Raw genomic sequence first — 23,168 nt, forward strand, 5'->3', positions numbered from 1 at the left:
GTCACTAATTTGATCATTACTATGTGCATTGGACTATTAATCAGGAAATATGCATGAGAATAATTGTGATTGACAGCACCACAAGTTTCAGACAATATCCTTGTACAATGTGTAATGAGTGACACCCGAAATATGTGCTGACAGTAACTTTCAGTCAACAGCAAACTTTGTCAGTATGAAAAGGTCTGACTTTATCAGTGATATGCTAGTTTATCATGCTGTAAAGAAGAACATACATAGTTATTGCGCCTTATATTTTGAGTGAAGTCCCTTAGTTGTGCTTTATTACTTTGCTGTCAAAATAAATATCATCTTAAGATGATAATTGTTTACTTTGTTTTATGTACTTTCAAGCCCAGTGCAAAGTTTCAAAACTTTATTAATCCTAGTCCCAAATCGTATAAGTTATGGAATACCAGAGGAGTCTCTGGTTAGTAGTCAAATATTATGAGAGCTTTATTTCTCATTTGTGTTGCCTTGTAAAGTGTACTACATTTTGAATAATTTTCTCTCTAATCTTTCAGATGTGGTGAAGGGAGAACATTGTCACATGATGGAAATGCTTGTATAGACCACAATGAATGTTTGAATATGCCTTGTCTGAATGGAGGTACTTGTATAAACCAGGAACCTGATCTCCGTTATAGTTGTGTGTGTCCAAAAAAATATGGTGGTGTAAACTGTGAGATGTTGCAAGAGGAACTAACAATAAAACTGGGCACAGATGCAGTTGTGGCCTTCTTTGTTTGTATTATTGTTATCTTATGTAAGTTACCATTTATGTTATCTCGATATTGCTTAAGCTACTGATGAATTATGACATTGGATGATACAGTATTTTATTTTATTTTTTAAGATTGTCATATAATCCAGTGCTACAATGCCATCTGTGAACATACTAATTTTCTGAGACTGATTGCATGTACTTCTCAGCTGTAACTACAGGACCATGCTATGTTTTTCTGTAGTCGATTTCTACACTTCATAGGTTTTAGTACAAATATGAAAATTAAGAACTTGTGACTGCTGTTACGGTACTAACAAAATGTCTCTAGCATTTTGTCTTGCATTCAATATCATGCAGCTTGTGTGACATTTTTTGAGGTCAGCATACCATAGTTCATTGATGACAACCCTCTTACTTCTGTAGTGGTAGTTTTACTGCTGCTACATTCAAATTACAGATTTTCTTGGATTTGTAAAACTATGATTGCCAAAGTGGTTTCTGTAGTAACCAAGTAATACATGAAACTGATACAGATAACACAAATATGACTTTATTATTTTTATTCATAAACCTCTGAACAGTAATGGAAATAAGCCTCTCTTGAAACCACATGTAACAAGACACAGAACAACTGATGTCAGCATTACAACTGGATGAACATAGAGTGAGACAGTCAGTGCTGAAGCAAGCACCCAGGTGATGGAGGAGCTGCCAGTGGCCTGACGAGAGACACATCCATCATATGCAGAGCAGCGGCAGCCAGCGCCAATGGAAGGGGTGGAACAAGGTGCCGGGCAGGCACTAAAGCATGGCTGCAGAAGGTGGAAGAGTGTGCATGACTGCTGGCTATGAAGCATCTCAGCTGGGCTCTGCTGCCTCATAGGCATGAAGTGTTCCAAGTGCTCAGAAAATGGAGAAAGGCATCGTCCAGTGAAGAGTCCACAAAAGACTTTTTCATTTGAGACTTGAACATATGCAGGAGTCATTTTGACTTGTCATTTGACTGAGAGTGGAATGTTGGAGCTGTAATGTGATGAATACAATGACAGGAACTAAACAATTGAAAGCTTAGAGAAACAAACTTGGGCCCATTATTGGAAACTAAGGTAGAAGGCAATCCCTCAATAGAAAAGCTATCAAAAAGCATATGAATTGTGACCTCAGTTGAGTCAACGCATACTGCAGAATCCAAGGAAACCAGGAAAATGCATCCAAAACCAAGAGACTATAGGAATTCAAGAAGGGACCCACAAAGTCTACACAAATGTGTTTGCATAGTTGGTTGGGAGCAGGCCAGGGGAACAGTTCCACTCTGGGAGTTACCTGGCACACTGCTGACAAGCTGTGACAAAACCAGCAATTTCACCATCAACCCCTGGTGAAAAAACATGTCTTCTAGCTAACAGTTCAGTGTGTGAAATTTCCCAATTGCCCTGGAGAAGGTGTAGAACCTCACGCAGTAATGCAGCAGAAATGACTGCTCTGGGACCATAGAGGCAATACTGTAAGGAAAAATAATTCCACAGAAGGTCTGCAGCCCAACCCCATGGTTTATCTGGCCAGCTCTATTCAACAGACCAAACCACCTAGTGGGGAACATGGTCAGCAGCAACTCCAGGCGCTATGCTCGAGCTCATTATTGGGAAACCCTCAACCACAGCCTGCTTTTCAATGTCAAGATGGAAGCAAAGGATTTCTTCATGGTCAAAGTCAGGATCAGGACCCACAGGAAGGTGTGACAAGGCATCCACATTGGTATGATTAGACATAGGTTGAAAATTGATTTCATAATTCTAGTGAGACAAGAGCAGCACCCAGAATTTTAAGCAGTTTGCTGCCTTGTCAGGCAAGAAAATGGGAGGGTTAAATATGGAAACCAAGGGTTTATGGTCAGTAATAAGGTGAAACTTTGAGCCATACAAAAAACATAAAATTTCCAGAGAGCATAGCCTATGGTAAGAGCTTCTCTCTCCACCTGAGAGTAATGCTTCTGGGCCAAAGTGAGAGATTTAGAGGCAGAAGCAACAAGTATTTTAGGTACAGAGAGAATGTAGCTAAACAAGGGGCAAAGAGCAGTTTGGATTTCAACATTTGAAAAGCATGTTCACAGTCCCAGCTCCAGCAGAAACGTACATTCTTGCATAACAAGGCATGCAATGGGAGGGCCAATGTGGCCACCTCCAGCAGGAATTTATAGTAGTGGGCCATCTAACCTAAGAATGTCTGAAGCTCCTTCCTGAATTAGGGGCAGGGTGTAGACATAACAGTGAGGTGATCTGGTAGAGGGTGAAAACCATCCTACAAGACCTCAAACACCAAATAAACAAGAGAAGGTCGAAAAAGCTGAGATTTTGTGAGGTTACACTGTAAACAGTTGCTATAAAATCATTGGAAAATAGCAGATACAATTCAGACATATCAATTTTAGAAAAGCACCGGTGACCCAAAATTTTCAACAACAGTTCCTCCTGGGGTGGAAGAGGATATGTATCCACAACCAACTGCATGTTGACGTGTCCTGAAGTCGCCACAGAGGCGAAGTTTCCCTGACGACTCTCAACCAGATGACCAGATGAGACCACCATTCACTAGCCATAACAGGTTGTACCACCCATAGTGATTGAAGTCTGCTCAGTTCTTTTTTCACTTGATCTTTTAGGGCAACAGTAATGGAACATGCATGACAAAAGTGAGACTGAGCCATGGATTTCAAAGAAAAATGAGCAGAAAATTTGTAAACATACCCTATACCTTCTGAAAACAAGTATGAAAACTCCAAACAATGTATTTCATATTGAGAATATGGTACCTGATCAGACACAAGGTGAACTGCATCAGTGATAGAAAATCCAAATCCCTGAAATGCATCCATCCCGAACAAGTTCCCAACACCAACATCAGCAACCACCAAAAATGTAATGGAATGAACCACTGTCTTGTAAGAGAAAGATGCCATAAATTGTCCAAACAACACAATGTTCTGTTTGTTACAACTGACCTCCTCCATGTGATCCGCTTCAACAGAAGTGAGCCTAAACTCACATAGGTTTGAGAATTCAATAACATTACTGCAGCACCTGTGTCAGCCTGTGGTTGGAGCACTTGGCAAACAACACGTAACTCAATAAACAACTTGGGAGTAGTCACAAGCATTGGAGCCACATAGTTTATGCCCATATCCATACCCTGGACAATCTTCAGCAAATGACATGTGGACACTATGTGGCCTTGCTTCTGGCAAGGATTACAAGTAGCCCAGCACTTAGGGCATGCAGAACATTCATGCTGGACAAAACAGAAAGGAGATGACAGTAACAGAGAATGCTGACGCTGGTGCTGTGGTGGTCAAGGCTGCTTGGGCCAGCCTTGGTCTGCTTGGCACTGGGCCCACATGTTTACCACCACCACTGCCGCTTCCTTGTGCAAGCTGTCAGTTGTCCTAGTGGGCACATCTTGTGACACTACTGCCATATTTCCCACATTTTAATTTGGTCCCTTGCTGCCTGAGAAACTTCAGAAGATTGTACTATTTGCAAAACCTTTGCCAACAGGGGGTTTTCACATAGTAAAGCCTTCTGGCACACTTCTTTGTCCAGAGCTAAACAGATAATCATGTTGTGCACCATAGAATCTGCATAAGAATCATTACAGAAATCAGTAATGAGTTGAGCCTTATGGCTGAGGCCATGAAGCTTGGCTGCCCAGGTCCTGTATTACTCGTTTGATTTCTTGTGGCACCACTATGACATGCATTTGTTTGCAATGCTAGTTAGACAGTAAACTGAGCATGTGATCAAAAGTAAGAGTTCCCAGTTCTAGTAAAGGAGCAGGCAGACACAGTAATTGATACATTTTAGAGACTCCATGAGAGCAAGAAGGTTTTGGACAAATTTGAGTCACACTGAAAGCCGAAAAATGCTGTCTGAGTCATTTTTTGGAAACTTCCCAATCTGTGGCTTACTTATCATGTTGAGGAAAAGTGGGTGGATGGACCAGTGGAATGGTACCCTCACTGTTAAAGGAAGCTGATAAAGTGATTCCTGCTGAACTAAGCTGTTCAGTGAGGGCTGGCAGCATGGTGTCCATAATGATTGGCTTGATGAAACTGCACTTAAAGACTGCACATGCAGAAACCATCCCATCATCATCACCAGTCATGTAGCTACAAAGTAATACACGAAACAGATCTAAGTAACACAAATATGGCTTTATTCATAAACCTCTGAACAATAATGGAAATAAGCCTTTTGTGACTCCACATGTAACAAGACAGAACAATTGATGTGAGCAGTACAGCTGGATGAACATAGAGGGAGAGTCAGAGCTGATCCCCACATATATATATGTGTGAGTCAGTGGCAGAAAGTATGGCAGAGACATGCCATGTGCATGCACCCCACAGGCGACCTCTGGTGGTTGGACCACGCTGATACTGTTTGGGGTTGATTCAAGCACACACACGTGGTGACATCACACTTGGTGTACTCACACTCACATGCACTAGAAGCAAGATACAGCATTTTCATTGATAATGTGTGTTACTGGAAGGTTGTGTTACCCTATTTTTTATGTCATAAGTTCAGAAGCCATCTGTTTTATACCACATGAAGAACCATCACAAACCTAACACATTACTTCAGAGTTGTTTTTGAATTTGAAGCCCATAAATTTCTGTATTTCATGTTTCATTGCCTTCGGTTACAAAAAATAAATGTTAATAATTTGAGCTCCTTACTATTTAGGAAGTGTGTGGTTCCATTTCTAGAAGGGAAGTGTAATATTCATATGTTCCACCTAAGGGCCACTAGATCTGCATTTCATAAATATACAGAATAGTTCCATTTCTTGTGGGCAGTCTTGTAGATCTGATCTTGTGAATCTGACAATAACCTGCGTTGATGATGCACTATGAGGAAATGATGTTGAATGTACAGTGGGAGCTCACTAGCTTTAGTCAGCACAAATACTGGCTGTGAGCTGGTCTTCTATGGTTACAACCTCATGATGTATAGAATATGTGACCTTAATATACAAAGTTTGTGCTGGACTGTGAGCGTTGTTAAACCAACCAATGCCAAATGAAGGCATTGTAGAACTGGAATAGTTGTGTAATGTCTTCTTCCAAACACTAGTGACTATATGCTCAAGGACATTCTGCACTTGTTTCCTTGCTTCCAGATTCCCCTCATACATAGTAACTGATAAAGTGTGCCATCAGAAAGAAGGCCTCAAAATCTCACTGATTCTCTAGCACTTGGAGTAATGTCCTACTTTTGCAATGCATGTTTGTAGTAAATGATATGTAAAATATCCCAACAGAGCTTCCCTGAATCAGTATCTAAGAATTTGGCACGACAAGAGTAAGCAGACAAAGAAGAGACAATGTACCTGAAAGTTCCACTGAAGGAAGTTTCTGAGACTAATATCCCTCACAGTGGGGTCATTATCCTTTCAAAAATTGAAAAATATGCTTTTATAGGAGAGCCTACTGTATAGATGTCACCAGGAATGTCAGGTTATCAGTGATGGAATGATATCTCCTCAACTAATTGTGGAACCAAACTAAGGAGCTCACTAGATTTGTGAGGCCAGATAAGATTGTAGCTTACTCACTGCTCTGATATCTTTTCTATGTAGCTGTTGAGAGCAACACTATGATAACTACTTGGATATTTACTGTTCTTTCATGGTTTTATGGGAGACGTGAATATTGCATTGTGTCACAAGTTGGAGAAGTGTCTTTGTTCTTGATCAAATTGAACAGGTTACGGAGGATTTTCATAGCATTCCATCACAGGTGTTGCAGCATGGTGTAGTACAACAACCAGGTGTCTTACTAAAAATTAGTTGATACTGGCTCCAGATCTTACACTGCAAAGGAACTGTTATAAAGTAGCTCATTGCTTTAAACATATATACAAACTGCCTCTTATCAATGATGACTCTGTGGTGATGTAAGACTGTATCCTACTGCCATTAGTTGTCACTTGGTCAGTGTGTTCTGTGAGCATTTTATCTCTTGTTTTCTTATGGAGGCTACCATTTTACACTATACCTGAACTCCTTACATCTGTCCCTTCTTCTGACTTTATAAAATGGCTTGTAATGTTGTGTCATTCATGACAAGCAACATGAGGGTCTCAATAGTTAACCTGGCTCAGATTGCAGAGCGACTTTCCTCAGTTCACTAGGACATAGGTTGTCTGCAGATTTTGGAATGACTGTATTACCAGCTAGGTGAAAATAGTCATAATGTGATCCACCCATACCTGGATAGTCATGAGGTTCAAGCACAGTAGTTATGCATACAGCATCTATTTACCCGTTGTTTGGGCTCCTCTCAGTCTGCGGTCTGAATTCCTTAGGAATTTGTTACTGGAGAGTACACTGTCAGGTACACCCCAGAGAGCAACATCTGCTGGGGAAGGAGAGCATATCAAGAGATATGTTTGATACAGTGCTCTCAACTGTTCCACTCCTAGGAAATTTTGTGTAAGATCCCCTAGCACATTGTGTGCATTAAAATTAACTTTCTGGAACATAAAATTATATTTTCTGATCTTCCACAAAAGCAAACTATCATAGTTCCTGATCAAAATTAATGTAAAACCAAGCATTACTGCACTGTTGGACACATATGTTGCATTTTTAACACACACATAAAAAAAAAAAAAGTTTTCCATCACCATGGTTCCGAGATGCTGGAACCTGTACAGAAACATCATTTCTGCCCTTCTTATTGCTCATGAAAATCACACGAAGGTTGTACCACCATAAAGTGAGACCTTCAGAGGTGGTGCCCCCAATTGCTGAACACACTGGTACATCTAATACCCAGTAGCACATCCTCACGTATTGATGTATGCCTGTATTCGTCATGGCATACTATCCACAAGTTCATCAAGGCACTGTTGGTCCAGATTGTCCCACTCCTCAACGGCGATTCGGCATAGATCCCTCAGAGAGTTTGGTGGGTTACGTCATCCATTAACAGCCCTTTTCAATCTATCCCAGGTATGTTCAATAGGGTTCATGTCTGGAGAACGCCTGGTCACTCTAGTCGAATGATGTTTTTATCCTGAAGGAAGTCATTTACAAGATGTGGATGATAGGGGTGCAAATTGTCGGCCATGAAGATGAATGTCTTGCCAATATGCTGCCGATATGGTTCCACTATCTGTTGGAGGATGGTATTCACTCATCATACAGCCGTTATGGTGCCTTCCATGACCACAAGCAGCATAAGTCGACCCCAAGTAATGCCACTCCAAAACAGCAGAGAACCTCCACCATCCTACACTCACTCGACAGTGTGTCTAAGGTGTTCAGCCTGACCGGGTTGCCTCCAAGCACATCTCCAAAGATTGTCTGGTTGAAGGCGTATGCGACACTCATCAGTGAAGAGAATGTGATGCTAATCCTGAGCAGTCCATTTGGCATGTTGTTGGGCCCATCTGTACAATGCTGCATGGTGACATGGTTGCAAAGATGGACCTCACCATGGACGTTGGGAGTGAAGTTACACATCATACAGCCTATTGCACACATTTCGAGTTGTAATATGACGTCTTGTGGCTGCACAAAAAGCATTACTGAAAATGGTGGATTTGCTGTCAGGGTTCCTCCAAGCCATAATCCATAGGTAGCGGTCATCTACTGCAGTAATAGCCCTTGGGTGGCCTGAGAAGTGGATGTCATTGACAGTTCCTGTCTCTCTGTATCTCCTCCATGTCCGAACATCGCTTTGGTTCACTCCGAGATACCTGGACACTTACCTTGTTGAGAACCCTTCCTGGCACAAAGTAACAATGAAACTGCACTATTGACCATCTAGGCATGGTTGAACTACAGACAACACGAACCATGTACCTCCTTTCTGGTGGAGGTACTGGAACTGATCGGCTGTTGGACTTTCTCCATCTAATAGGCGCTGCTTATGCATGGTTGTTTACGTATTTGGATGGGTTTAGTGACATCTCTGAACAGTCAAAGCGACTGTGTCTGTGATACGATATCCACAGTCAATGTCTGTCTTCAGAAGTTCTGGGAACTGGGGTGATGCAAAACTTTTTTTGATGTGTGTATTAAAACTTTCACCACCTTGTGCAGCATAGTTGATGCACATCAGTTTTTCCATTTTCGCCATTTGCATCATATTTGATCACATGGGGGTTCTTGAGTATTTGCCTATGGTGCATATACAGTCACACCTGCATTGAAATCAAATGAGTTTCACATTATGCCGGCCAGTGGTAAAAGTATTGTGACGTTGGTTTTGTAGTGGCAGGAATGGATGACAGGCAGTTGTTACCTGTTTACGATGTAACATCAGTACATGTTCCTTGCTGGCAGAGATATTTTTTTTACCTATGTGGCAATGTGTAGTGCTTGTTTTCAGTAAGATATAGATGTTCAGTGAAAAATTGATTCACAAGAGGAGAGAATCTGAAAATGGTTGGAGGAATTGATTTATGTGATGAATCACTCTTTGAAAGCGGTAGTGATTGTGACCCAGATTACCATGATCATTCCCTTAGCGGGAGTAGTAGTGAAGATGAAGTAGTAGTAGTTCCTTTGAAGAAACAAAAGGTACATGTGAAAGTTACAAATAATATGTCTACAAATTGGGAAAACAAAGTTTCATCTTCCACTGATGAAGACAGTGAAAGTGAGCTGTCACCAGAAGAGATCTCTTGTGCTGATGGGCTCCCTACTTCCTGAATAAAACCTAAACTTTTTTTTTTTTTCTACTGTGGAGTAAGTAATGCACTTTTGGACAATCTACCTGCAAATATCCATCCCATTGATGTTTACAATGTTTTACTTGATGAAGAAATGTGCAATTTCATAGTGAATGAAACAAACAATACTGAGCAAAAGATTGTTAGTGAAATAGCTGCAGAAACATTATCACCATCATCCAGACTGACTTTGTGGAGTGATATCCATGTTGTTGACTAGAGAAAATGTATGGGGCTTATGTTGTGGATGGGGTCTGATTATAAGCCAAGACTGGAGGATTATTAGTATCAGAATCCACTTTACAAAAACCAGGTGTCTTCTGTTATGTCCCAAAATATGTTTTATTTGCTCCTCAGTTGCATACATTTTTGTGACAATGAAAACATAGATGAACATGACAAGGTGTTCAAAATTAGGAAGCTTGTGAATCGCCTGTTTGTATTGATGAAACAATGGTTCCATTTTGCGAAAGGTTATGATTTCATCAGTATGTTCCTGGAAAATGTTTTAAATATGGAGGGAAATTATCCCAAGTGTGTGCTGTAGATGGATATACTTGGAATGTTAAAGTGTATTGCGTAAAAGAAGTTAATGCTGTAGATGTAACAATGGCAGCCATTTTAGAATTAATCGATTCACTTTCAAATTCTGGAAGGACCCTCTTTGTAGATAACTTTCACACTATTGTGAACTTGGTGCACATTCTTCTATGAACACAATCTCATCTGGTGGGAACACTCCACGCAAAAAGAAGGGGAGATCTGAAAACTGTCATCACTAAAAAGTTGAAGAATGGTAAATGGTGGTTGTGGAAAGCAACTCAAAGGTTGTTGTTGGAAAGTGGTGTGACAAGAGTGATGTCATTTTTTTGACAACCAAACATAAACCTGAGCTTGTGGCAGTGAAAACAAGGAGAGGTGAAGTGAAAAAACCTAATGCAACTGTGGATTACAATGCAGCTAAATCCTTCATTGATCTTTCAGATCAAAAGAAAACCTATGACTCATGCTTGTGGAAGTGAGTGGAAGTGTTACCACAAAGTGGCCTTTGTATTACTTATCAATACTACTCTTGTAAATGCTCATACTTTGTTCAAATTACAAAACAAAAAATGGGTATCATTGCTTTCCACGAGGCTATTGCAAGTGTGTTCCTCGGGGTTGATGATGTTCGGAAGACATCAATGAATGGCAATCACAAAGTGGTTGAAATTCCAGTGAGAAAACGTAACAGCTGTTACCACAAACTCTCCAAAGCTGGTGGCCAAAAGCATGCCATCAAACATAGCAAGCAGGTGTCATTTAAATGCCAAATTTGTCCTCAGAGTTTCATGTGCATGGACTGTTTTTGCGCAGTGCACAAATGTGTAAAATATAAGTTTTTTTATTCTGAAAGCAATTATATAACAGGTAGTTGGAGCTCTTATTTTCCAGTAATAATCTCTTCCTCAGATATATAAGTTGCATTGAATTTGACCACACCACATTTATTACGTTAAAACTGATGTTTTAAAATAACGTGGAGAAATGGCCAAAATGAAACATTTACCAGATGCTGCCAGTGGTCAAGCTGTTAACCACTGCTATGCTCATCAGATAGAAGCATTATATAGAAATATTATACAAGCCCATGGAGTCCAGATAACAGACCCGTCACTCTAGTCATGCAGTAATTTGGAAAGTATGGTAGTCAAAATACAACTCCAATCTATCCTCAGGTTAACAGCAGTGGCAGTTGAAGTTCACTTCATAGAGGAAGAATCAGATAAAAGCAGCTAGTGAAGGAAAAGCTGAGGGTGAGCAAGCTACCAGATGATATTATATTGGCCAACTACAGAATTTTAGGTCCCAGCCTCTGGTATCAGCAGCTTCCCCAACGAAGGTGCCCTCTCAGGTTGTGGGCAATGCTATGCATATTGATATATCCATATCTTCCCTAAACACATACAGTGAGGTTACTAAAGCGACTTCAGCAGCAGTCAATTCCATGAAAAAAAAGAAAAGATGTTACACCATTAAGTTAAGATCCCCATACTCTGAGATGTAGCACCTTTTAGTGTCACTGCCATCAGCAGTAGATGAAACATTCTTAGGGTTTATGGTACTTGATAACTGTTCATCGTTCAGGAATCCTGAGTGAACAAGCCCATACCCAGCCAACAGTGGATAAGATACCTTAGATGTAACTACCTTGTAAACTGCACAGCAGTTGCAACACAGCTGGTAGATGACATAGCTGCCTCCACACATAATAATAACGAATTGTCTGTGTAGTGCTTCAGTAGGAACTGTTTGATGGGTGTACAGGACAGATCTTGCATTTACAAGAGAATATAAGTGGTGTGTGGATGAACTGTGACATGTTTAGGGGTCGATGATGTAATAACCATTTGAAGAGGAAGGCAGGGATTTGGGCAGGGTCTTTCAAATGACCATGTGTTAAGTGGTAAAAGAAATGGTTGATGTCCCAGTGAAGGATGTAGATGTTTCACTAGGCCTTTGGTTGATACATAGAGTACTCACTCATGAGAGGCAAGCAATAGCAACAGATTTGCTGGAGATATGAGTATAAATCACCAATGAAGAAATGATTCTATTGGAATACAAAAGGTGAGTAAGCTGCTATTTAAAAGACGCTGAACAAAAAGTGGATCATTCTACCTTCCTGATAACCTCTAAAAATTTTCCCAAAAATTTTGGCATATGAATATATTCAAGTTCCTTTTAACATGAAAGTCACCTCTCACTCCCACAGGCTCACCTAACTGTAACTCACTCACACCCCCTGGCCCATCGCTATAAGCTGCTCATACCAATCCATTCCCACTTGCCCATTCTCACTTACTCATTTGGCCCAGCTCATTGTCATTGTCTCTTTGTGTCTCTCTAATTGTCATTGTCTCCTGTCTCATAGCCACAGTCTCCTTCATTCCGTCCTACTACTACTGTCCCCTCTCACTGTCACTATCTATCTTTTGCTATCTCTCTCTCATTCTTTCCTTCCCACTGTTGCTGTCTCTTCTTGCTGTCACTGTCTCTCTCTTCCTCCTTGTCATTCTCATAGATCCTCTCTGTCATTATCACTGGCTATCACTCATTCCCACTTTCTCCATCTCTATTCCTCTCTCACTGGCACTGTCTCCATCACTATTTTCCCAGCACTGTCCTGCCCTTGTCAACTAAGTTCCACTACCGCTGTGTCCCTGTCTTTCTCTCACTCTGCCATTGTCTCCTTTGTTTTTTCTGTACCACAACCACTGCCTACTATCTTCCAGTACTTATTACTTTTCCTACTCTTTCCCACTGCCTCATTCCACTTTATGGAGTATTTCTCACACTTCTGGATAAATGCCTCGTGAATGTGCTAATAAGAACTGAGCAATTTCTGTGGTTATTTATTATTTAGATTTTGTGTCATACCTGATTTTTCATATAGAACTAGGGTAAAATTTGAATCTCTGTATCTCAGTAACAGACAAATATATTAAGAAAATCTTCAATATTACTTGAGATCTGGATCTTAGGAATATATCAAAAAAATCTCAGCCATTTTCTGTGCATATTCCGCTTGGTATACACAACTTAGTTTTGGTACAAAAAATGGTGAAAAAGCGCATTTTTGGGATTTTATATGGAATTGCCTGTGAACTAATGATGCCTCCATAAGTCCATTATGCTCACTGTTGACATCACATGAAAAAAGAACAAACCAATATTCTTCAGCATTTTGGGACATATTGCATACCATAGCATATGCAGTTGCATGCGTAGCAGTAAAAGAGATTTATTTAATAAATAATAAAGAGATGTATTTATGAATTAACTGAACATAATATTGTCTTTCTGCAAAGATGCTTGCAAGGTTATCACAATATTTGCACTGACATTGCTGAATTGGGTGCAAGTGGTGCCCATGCTGTAAAACAAAATCTTTCGGAAATGGAGTTGTGAAGGTTAAGACCACATTGAAGTTAATTAGTTTTAGTTTCCATGGATCATTTGTACAATTAATCATAATGATGTTGAATGAGTCATTTTATATTCACATTACACATTCATATTTAAGTAAGACTGCATGCCGACCTTCCTTTTAAATGCAGATATGATTTAGTAATTTGTACCCATCACATTGTACAATCTACAAAAATATAAATTCTGCTGTGGAATAGGAGTTGTCCAGGAGACACTTTTCCAGTTGTTTTAAAACTTACTTTTGCTGCCTGTCAGACATTCTGTATCATTGGGGGAAAGTGATAAATATTGGTGGCAGCATTGTGAAACTTGTTTTCTGCTAGAGATGACCTTAATTTGGAACAATGACTGTTACTTTTTTCTTCCGATGTTGTAATTATGTGTGTCATTGTTTCTTTTGAACAGCAGTGGGTTATTTATGACAAAGTATATTAGGGAATAAATAGATTGTGAAGTTAAAATGCTTAACTCCTCAAACAGCTGTCTACAAAATGATCATGGGTGAGAACCACATATTACAGTACTTTTTTACACAATAAACGTATTGTTCCTGAAAGATGAGTTAACTCAGAACATTTTTCTATTACTGAATGAAAATACACAAAATATATTTGCAGTTACTTGCTACTCTCTCCCAAAGATTTGCAATAATTTGAAGTGCAAATGAGACTGAACTAAGTTATTTTAATACTTCCAAATTTTTTTCCTAATTTCTCACCAGTATAGGCACCTAAAAGTTATGAAGTTTCCACCATAGTTATTATTACTATTGGTGTAGCATCTATAGATGTGCAAAACTGTATTTGTTGTGTCTTTTAAAAATTGACATGATGCCATTTATAGAAAACCAGTCAGCAAAACTACACACATCAAAAAAAGTTTTGCATCACCTCAGTTCCAAGAGTTCAAGACCAATACAGAAAATTGGAATAGAGATCAACATAAACACCATTTACACCCTTTTTATTGCTCATGAAAATCACACATTGCATGTTGTACTACCACACAGCGAGAACTTCAGAGGTGGTCAAGATTGCTGTACACACCCGTACCTCTAATAACCAGTAGCAAGTCCACTTGCATTGATGCATGCCTGTATTCGTCGTGGCATACTATCCACAAGTTCATCAAGGCACTGTTGGTCCAGATTGTCCCACCCCTCAATGGCGATCTGGCATAGATCCCTCAGAGTGTTTGGTGGGTTACGTCATCCATTAACAGCCCTTTTCAATCGATCCCAGGAATGTTCGATGGGGTTCATGTCTGGAGAACATGCTAGCCGCTTCAGTCAAGCAATGTCATTATCCTGAAGGAAGTAATTCACAAGATGTGCACAGTGGGGGCGCGAATTGTCATCCATCAAGATGAATGCCTCACCAATATGCTGCTGATATGGTTGCAGTATCGGTCAGAGGATGGCATTCACATATCGTACAACTGTTTTGGTGCCTTCCACGACTACCAGCGGCATACGTCAGCCCCACATAATGCCAGCCCCCCTTGCTGCACTTGCTGGACAGTGTGTCTAAGGCATTCAGCCTGTTCGGGTTGCCTCCAAACACGTCTCCAACGATTGTCTGGTTGAAGGCATATGCAACACTCATTGGTGAAGAGAATGTGATGCCAATCCTGAGCGGTCCATTCGGCATGTTGCTGGGCCCATCTGTATCATGCTGCATGGTGTTTATGGACGACATAACCCACCAAACACTCTGAGGGATCTACGCCAGATCGCCGTTGAGGAGTGGGGCAATATGGACCAACAGTGTCTTGATGAACTTGTGGATAGTATGCCACGACGAATACAGGCATGCACCAACGTCTGTCTGAAGTGCGCACATCATGCAGCCTATTGCGCACAGTTTGAGTCATAGCATGACTTCTTGTGCCTGCACGAAAAGCACTATTCAACATGGTGGCGTTGCTGTCAGAGTTCTTCTGAGCCATAATCTGTGGGTAATGGTCGTCCACTGCAGTAGTAGCCCTTCAGGGGCCTGAGTGAGGCATGTCATTGGAAGTTCCTGTCTGTCTGTAGCTCCTCCATGTCCGAATAACATCACTTTGGTTCACTCGGAGAGGCTTGGACGCTTCTCTTGTTGAGAGCTTTTCCTGACACAAAGTAACAATGGAACTGTGATATTGACTGTCTAGGCGTGGTTGAACTACAGACAACACAAGCCTTGTACCTCCTTTCTGGTGGAATGACTGGAACTGATCGGCTGTTGGACCCCCTCTGTCTAATAGGCGCTTCTCATGCATGGTTGTTTACATATTTGGGTGGGTTTAGTGACATCTCTGAACAGTCAAAGCGACTGTGTCTGTGACACAATATCCACAGTCAACATCTGTCTCCAGGAGCTCTGGGAACCGGGATGAAGCAAAACATTTTTTTGATGTGTGTATTAAAAACATTGCTTACCATTTCTTCTGTTGCTATGTGTATTTTGGGATTGATTGGAATACTAGTGTCATAAGCAGAAAGAACTAACTCTGCTTGTTGTATATTAAATGGAAAGTCACTTACATTAGTGAGAAACAATAATGGTTCTAAGATTGAACCTTGTGGACCCCCATAATCATTTTCTTCTCAGTCAGAAGAATCTCCCCTGTTTACATTGGTTGAATTATTAAGTAAATCTTTGAACTTCTTTTTGTTAAATGTGCCATTATACATAGGTTCACTATCCCATCAAATCCATGCTGTGGTTTACTGAAGAGATATTATGATTGCACAGGTGAAATATTGTTCCACAATATGGATCATTCTCAAAAATTTCAGAAAATGGTGTCGTGTGGTGAAATGTGTAAGCAGTTTTGACATCCCATCTATCACCTTTCTGATAATAGGTTTTAAGAATCTCTGAGTTAGTGATGCATTACATATTTTAGAAAAGTCAGCCAGTATTATACGGGAACAAATCTTTAATACTCTGTTGAAAACGCCATAAAATCCAGATGGGGTTTTATTTTTGACAGAATGTATGATTTTCTTAATTTCAGAAGAAGTAAGTGAGACTTTTGTTTATTGACATACTTTTTCAACATACTGCTATATGATTATTAAACATATCTACTATCTGTGACTAATCATTTATTGCCCTTCCCTTTAAATGAGTAATGATGTTACCCTGTTCTGTGCACCTGTCATCCCATCTTTCATTTCACTACACTTTGCATAGATTTAATATGTTATCAAAATTACTGACTTCTGAAATAATGCACTTGATTTTTTTTCATAAGTTTTCTCAGTAATTCTGAATAGTTTTTGCAGTTCACTCCTACTGTAGGATCTTCACTTATTGTTGTCAATAGGTGTGTTTCCCTCTTCCTTTCACTAAATGCTTTAATTCATCTAGTTATCCATGAATTTTTACAGTGCTGTTTAATGTCTTTTCTGATTAGCTTATGTGGAAAACTATTTTCAAATAATAATATGAATTTACCATGGGATAAACTAAATTGTGCAGGAGTCGGTTTAATAATGAATAAAAAAATAGGAGTGCGGGTAAGCTACTACAAACAGCATAGTGAACGCCTTATTGTGGCCAAGATAGACATGAAGCCCACGCTTACTACAATAGTACAAGTTTATATGCCAACTAGCTCTGCAGATGACAAAGAAATTGAAGAAATGTATGATGAAATAAAAGAAATTATTCAGATAGTGAAGGGAGATGAAAACTTAATAGTCATGAGTGACTGGAATTCGGTAGTAGGAAAAGGGAGAGAAGGAAACGTAGTAGGTGAATATGGATTGGGGCTAAGAAATGAAAGAGGAAGCCGCCTGGTAGAATTTTGCGCAGAGCACAACTTAGTCATAGCTAACACTTTGTTCAGTAATCATAAAAGAAGGTTGTATACATGGAAGAAGCCTGGAGATACTGACAGGTTTCAGATAGATTACATAATGGTAAGACAGAGATTTAGGAACCAGGTTTTAAATTGTAAACCATTTCCAGGGGCAGATGTGGACTGTGACTACAATCTATTGGTTATGAACTGTAGATTAAAACTGAAGAAACTACAAAAAGGTGGGAATTTAAACAGATGGGAGCTGGATAAACTGACTAAACCAGAGGTTGTACAGAGTTTCAGGGAGAGCATAAGGGAACAATTGACAGGAATGGGGGAAAGAAATACAGTAGAAGAAGAATGGGTAGCTTTGAGAGATGAAGTAGTGAAGGCAGCAGAGGATCAAGTAGGTAAAAAGACGAGGGCTAACAGAAATCCTTGGGTAACAGAAGAAATATTGAATTTAATAGATGAAAGGAGAAAATATCAAAAAGGCAGTAAATGAAGCAAGCAAAAAGGAATACAAACGTCTCAAAAATGAGATCGACAGGAAGTGCAAAATGGCTAAGCAGGGATGGCTAGAGGACAAATGTAAGGATGTAGAGGCTTGTCTCACTAGGGGTAAGATAGATACTGCCTACAGGAAAATTAAAGAGACCTTTGGAGAAAAGAGATCCACTTGTATGAATATCAAGAGCTCAGATGGAAACCCAGTTCTAAGCAAAGAAGGGAAAGCAGAAAGGTGGAAGGAGTATATAGAGTGTCTATACAAGGGCGATGTACTTGAGGACAATGTTATGGAAATGGAAGAGGATGTAGATGAAGATGAAATGGGAAATACGATACTGCATGAAGAGTTTGATAGAGTACTGAAAGACCTAAGTCAAAACAAGGCCCCGGGAGTAGACAACATTCCATTAGAACTACTGACAGCCTTGGGAGAGCCAGTCCTGACAAAACTCTACCATCCGGTGGGGAAGATGTATGAGACAGGCGAAATACCCTCAGACTTCAAGAAGAATATAATCCCAAAGAAAGCAGGTGTTGGCAGATGTGAAAATTACCGAACAATCAGTTTAATAAGTCACGGATGCAAAATACTAACGCGAATTCTTTACAGACGAATGGAAAAACTGGTAGAAGCTGACCTCGGTGAAGATCAGTTTGGATTCCGTAGAAATATTGGAACACGTGAGGCAATACTGACCCTATGACTTATCTTAGAAGCTAGATTAAGGAAAGGCAAACCTACGTTTCTAGCATTTGTAGACTTAGAGAAAGCGTTTGACAATGTTGACTGGAATACTCTCTTTCAAATTCTGAAGGTGGCAGGGGTAAAATACAGGGAGCGAAGGGCCATTTACAATTTTCGCTGATGACATTGTAATTCTGTCAGAGACAGCAAAGAACTTGGAAGAGCAGTTGAACGGAATGGACAGTGTCTTGAAAGGAGGATATAAGATGAACATCAACAAAAGCAAAATGGGGATAATGGAAGGTAGTCGAATTAAGTCAGGTGATGCTGAGGGAATTAGATTAGGAAATGAGACACTTAAAGTAGTAAAGGAGTTTTGCTATTTGGGGAACAAAATAACTGATGATGGTCAAAGTAGAGAGGATATAAAATGTAGATTGGCAATGGCAAGGAAAGCGTTTCTGAAGAAGAGATGTTTGTTAACATCGAGTATAGATTTAAGTGTCAGGAAGTCGTTTCTGAAAGTATTTGAATGGAGTGTAGCCATGTATGGAAGTGAAACATGGATGTTAACTAGTTTGGACAAGAAGAGAATAGAAGCTTTCAAAATGTGATGCTACAGAAGAATGCTGAATATTAGATGGGTAGACCATATAACTAATGAGGAGGTATTGAATAGGATTGGGGAGAAGAGAAGTTTGTGGTACAAATTGACTAGAAGAAGCGATCAGTTGGCAGGACATGTTCTGAGGCTTCAAGGGATCACCAATTTAGTACTGGAGGGCAGCATGGAGGGTAAAAATTGTAGAGGGAGACCGAGAGATGAATACACTAAGCAGATTCAGAAAGATGTAGGTTGCAGTAGTTACTGGGAGATGAAGAAGGTTGCACAGGATAGAGTAGCATGGAGAGCTGCATCAAACCAGTCTCAGGACTGAAGACCACAACAACAACAACAACAACAAACTAAATTGTATGTCAGCATTCGGTTAATTATAAATTTGATCCCAGGTCGTCTGTTGTAACTGTACTTAAAAATATTAGTCCTAGAGTCTTTAATAATTCTAAATGAAGAGCATCTATTCTGTAAGACACTATATTATTTATCCTATCCAATTGTTCACCATGATCGGAGGACACATATGTTGCTGGGTATACAGTTATTATCTTACTTTGATCTTCATCTAAGAAAAAATTATTGGTTATGGCCATACTGACTTTATCCACCTGTGTTGGAAAGTTAATTACTGAGAGCTAATTTTAGGATCAGATTAAGGTTTCCAAAGGCAGATAGCATAGCAAGGAATCCAAACTCCTCATAAACAGATTAAAACTGTGTGCCCGACCGAGACTCGAACTCGGGACCTTTGCCTTTCGCGGGCAAGTGCTCTACCAACTGAGCTACCGAAGCACGACTCACGCCCGGTACTCACAGCTTTACTTCTGCCAGTAAAGCTGTGAGTACCGGGCGTGAGTCGTGCTTCGGTAGCTCAGTTGGTAGAGCACTTGCCCGCGAAAGGCAAAGGTCCCGAGTTCGAGTCTTGGTCGGGCACACAGTTTTAATCTGCCAGGAAGTTTCATATCAGCGCACACTCCGCTGCAGAGTGAAAATCTCATTCTGTCCTCATAAACAGTTCAAAGTATCCCAATGGGGATCTACACAGGCAAGGCACATTAATGTGTCCACCACCTATGGTCGATGTCAATGTGCAATAAGCATTCACAGATGGCAGGTGGTAGTGCTAGCAGGCTAGGGTATATGTAAATCATGTCTGGGGGACATGGAAAGCAGTGCAGTCATCATAATAATGTGGGAATTGAGCTGTTTATCTGATGTCCAGTAAGGTATGATCATTGGCTTGTGGACCAAGGGTGGAATCAATTCTGAAAGGCTAAGTTTAAAAAGTGTTCTCATGCCACCATGGTTAAAATATACCAAGTGTGGCAAAATGGCACTATCTGAAACTGAGGCTGTGGCATTTAGGATTCACCAAGGACCACAGGTATATGGGTGAAAAAAAGGCTGCAGTGATATGCATGGGCAATCAGACATATAACAGTTGAGCTACTGATCATCCAGATGAACCAAGGGGCTATCAACAGTGTCCACTCAATGACCATTAAGTAAAAATTGCTGCATATGGGCATCAGCAGCAGGCACCTGGTTCATGCAGCCATACTGACTTCAGTTCGTCAATGAGAAAGTCTGGAATTTGCATGCCAATACCACAGCTGGATATCCCCTGACTGGTGACAAGTGGCCTGTTCAGATGAAGTATGTTTTATATTCCATTGGACAGGTGACATTTGACCTGTGTAGCCCTGCAAGAATTGTAGGAAGGATCCATGTTGGAGAAGGTAACATTATGGTCTGGGGAATGTTTTTGTGGCATTCTCTGGGTGATCTCATCATTCTGGAGGGTACAATGATGTAACACAAGTATGCATCTATCCTTGGGGACCATGTCTACCCCTGCATGCACTTTGTTTTCCTTCACATGATGGTATCTACCAGCAGAACAATGCAAACATGTCACACATGGCCACCAAACATTAACAATTTCTCTGGATCCTCTGTTACCTGGCTAAGGCTAGAACTTGGCTTCACAATAGTAGTGGCCTGGTACCCCGTCCCTTTACCATCTGGCCTACACACCTGCAATGCCTTTTACATAGCAGCAAGATGGTTTTCTTACTAATTTCTTTTGTTAATGATCTAGGGAATGGTCCACTAGAACATGTCAAAACCTCCCCTGAAATTTGTTATACAGGGAGAATATGCAGCAAAAAAAGTCGGGATTTAGTTGTTAAGACACACTCTAACTATATATATTTTTTTAATGTTGAAAATTGGCAGATTCGTAGCTCATGTGGTGGGTGGAGAAATATGCACGCGTACTGTAGATGTAGCAGATAGTGCATGTGCAACATGATGAGGATATAGCCTTGGTTGATGCCATATCTGTAAACAGACAACATGGCACAACATGATCATAATTTGTAAAGTGAATTTCAGTTTCTATAGATGGTTTCTTTGATAATTGTTCTCAGTTTCTATATGATTGAATTTGCAACTGACTTAAACCTTTAATAATTAGTAACTGCCTTTGTGGGTCTGCTAAGTATTAACTATGGAGACAAAACTGAATTAATTTTCTTTGTAATTTCTTTGTATAAGCGTGCTAATAGCATCTGTCTTTGTGCCAATTCCAGCATTTCACAGTAATGTGGAATCAAACTAATGTTTTCAACCTCACAAAGGTGAAATATGGAGAATGTGGTACTCAGTCAAAATCATCTACTTGTCCTGAAGACCTAGATGTGCATTATTTATTAGTTAATTTAGTGACTATTCATTTGAATGATGTTGCCATTTTTTTAGTAACTGTGGAAACATTACAAGAAATGGGGAATAACTTGGATGATTCTGTGAATTGTGGGTTCAGCAATGATTATTGTGCCAATTGAAGTCCATAACAAGATTAGACCAGCTTCCAAGCTCAAAGACAACAAACAGTAATAGCTTTTGGTGACACAGAAAAATCTGTAAATTTTTTGGTTTCTCATGGGAGAGAGGAAACAATACAATTTAAGCAGTGTGCAAAGCCAGTTTTGCTTCATAAAATCTGATCATGAATTGTATAAATGGAAGAAAAAATTACACAAAGTACAAATCATGAGCCAAAATAAAGCTCGCAAAAGTATGAAAGAAAGACTATTTGAAAAATGTAGAACTGCATGTGATAATCAGTACACTGTTACTGATGAAGATCTGTGAGCCTGGGCACTTTGAATTGCAAGTGAGATGAACATTACTGTTTTATGGGTTTCTTTGACCTTGTTAAACAGAATCAGGAAATTATATAAGGAAGGTTGCAAAATTACAAAATTTGTCTCAAGTAAATGTGTAGAGTAGATTTGATTAATAGGTAACACTATAGAGAAATTCATAGCAAATATGATAGCTTCTTGCTATCCTCTAAAATCTTTGTATAAAGCCAACCAGAGAGAGAGTCACTTGTACAATTGATGAATGCTATGACACATTTGTGTACAACAATGCCAGTGGTAAGTGCCAATGGAATACTGATTCCACTGCTTCATGTCTGTCCTCAGTAACCTCAAGGCAAATTAGAACCACAATTAGAAAAAAAAGGACCGTTTACTCGCAAAAATCTTGGAATCAGTTCAGCAAAAGCTGGAAAAAGAGGGAAATAATTTTCAATGTTACATCAAAACCTCTTCTTTCCATCTGCAGAAAATAATTCATTGCTTTTGTTAGATTCTTTGGCTGGACATAATGACACCTCTGTCTTCAGGGCGACAATTGAAAAAACAGTTAATATAGTTGTGATTCCACCCAGAACTAATGGTGCGATTCAGCCTCTCGATAAAAATATATTTGAACAGTATAAAGCAGTTTTCAGAAAATTGTCAGCCAGTAGAATTTCTGATAGCTCTTTGTCAGCAGAATGTTACTATTAAATTTCAGTCATTTCAACATTGTCTGTTTGCATCACCACATTTTACAAATTTTATCAAGTATTGTAGGTACACAGTACAGTATGCAGAACAGTGCCCATGACCATTTCTTATTTCTTTCCAAAACGAAACTAAAAATGACTGGGAAGAGTCTGAATGCATTAATTTATCTTTTATCAAGGGTGTGGGGTATAAGCAAAATGTTTGTTTTCATCATCCAGTGGACACTTAGCATTTTTGTGATGACTACAAAGAACTG

At 39.8% G+C, this 23,168-nt stretch overlaps 1 protein-coding gene across 1 annotated transcript in view; it reads left to right on the forward strand.

Moving 5' to 3' along the window:
* Positions 1-23,168, forward strand: part of LOC124616382 (neural-cadherin-like) — a 312,303-nt gene that overhangs the window by 241,280 nt on the left and 47,855 nt on the right. Inside the window, exon 20 of the mRNA XM_047144688.1 lies at positions 525-766. Within this exon, the coding sequence (XP_047000644.1) occupies positions 525-766 (242 nt within the window). The remainder of the gene's footprint in view (positions 1-524; positions 767-23,168) is intronic.

This window comes from Schistocerca americana, chromosome 5 (genome assembly GCF_021461395.2).
Source record: "Schistocerca americana isolate TAMUIC-IGC-003095 chromosome 5, iqSchAmer2.1, whole genome shotgun sequence".
Classification (NCBI taxonomy): Eukaryota; Metazoa; Arthropoda; class Insecta; order Orthoptera; family Acrididae; genus Schistocerca; species Schistocerca americana.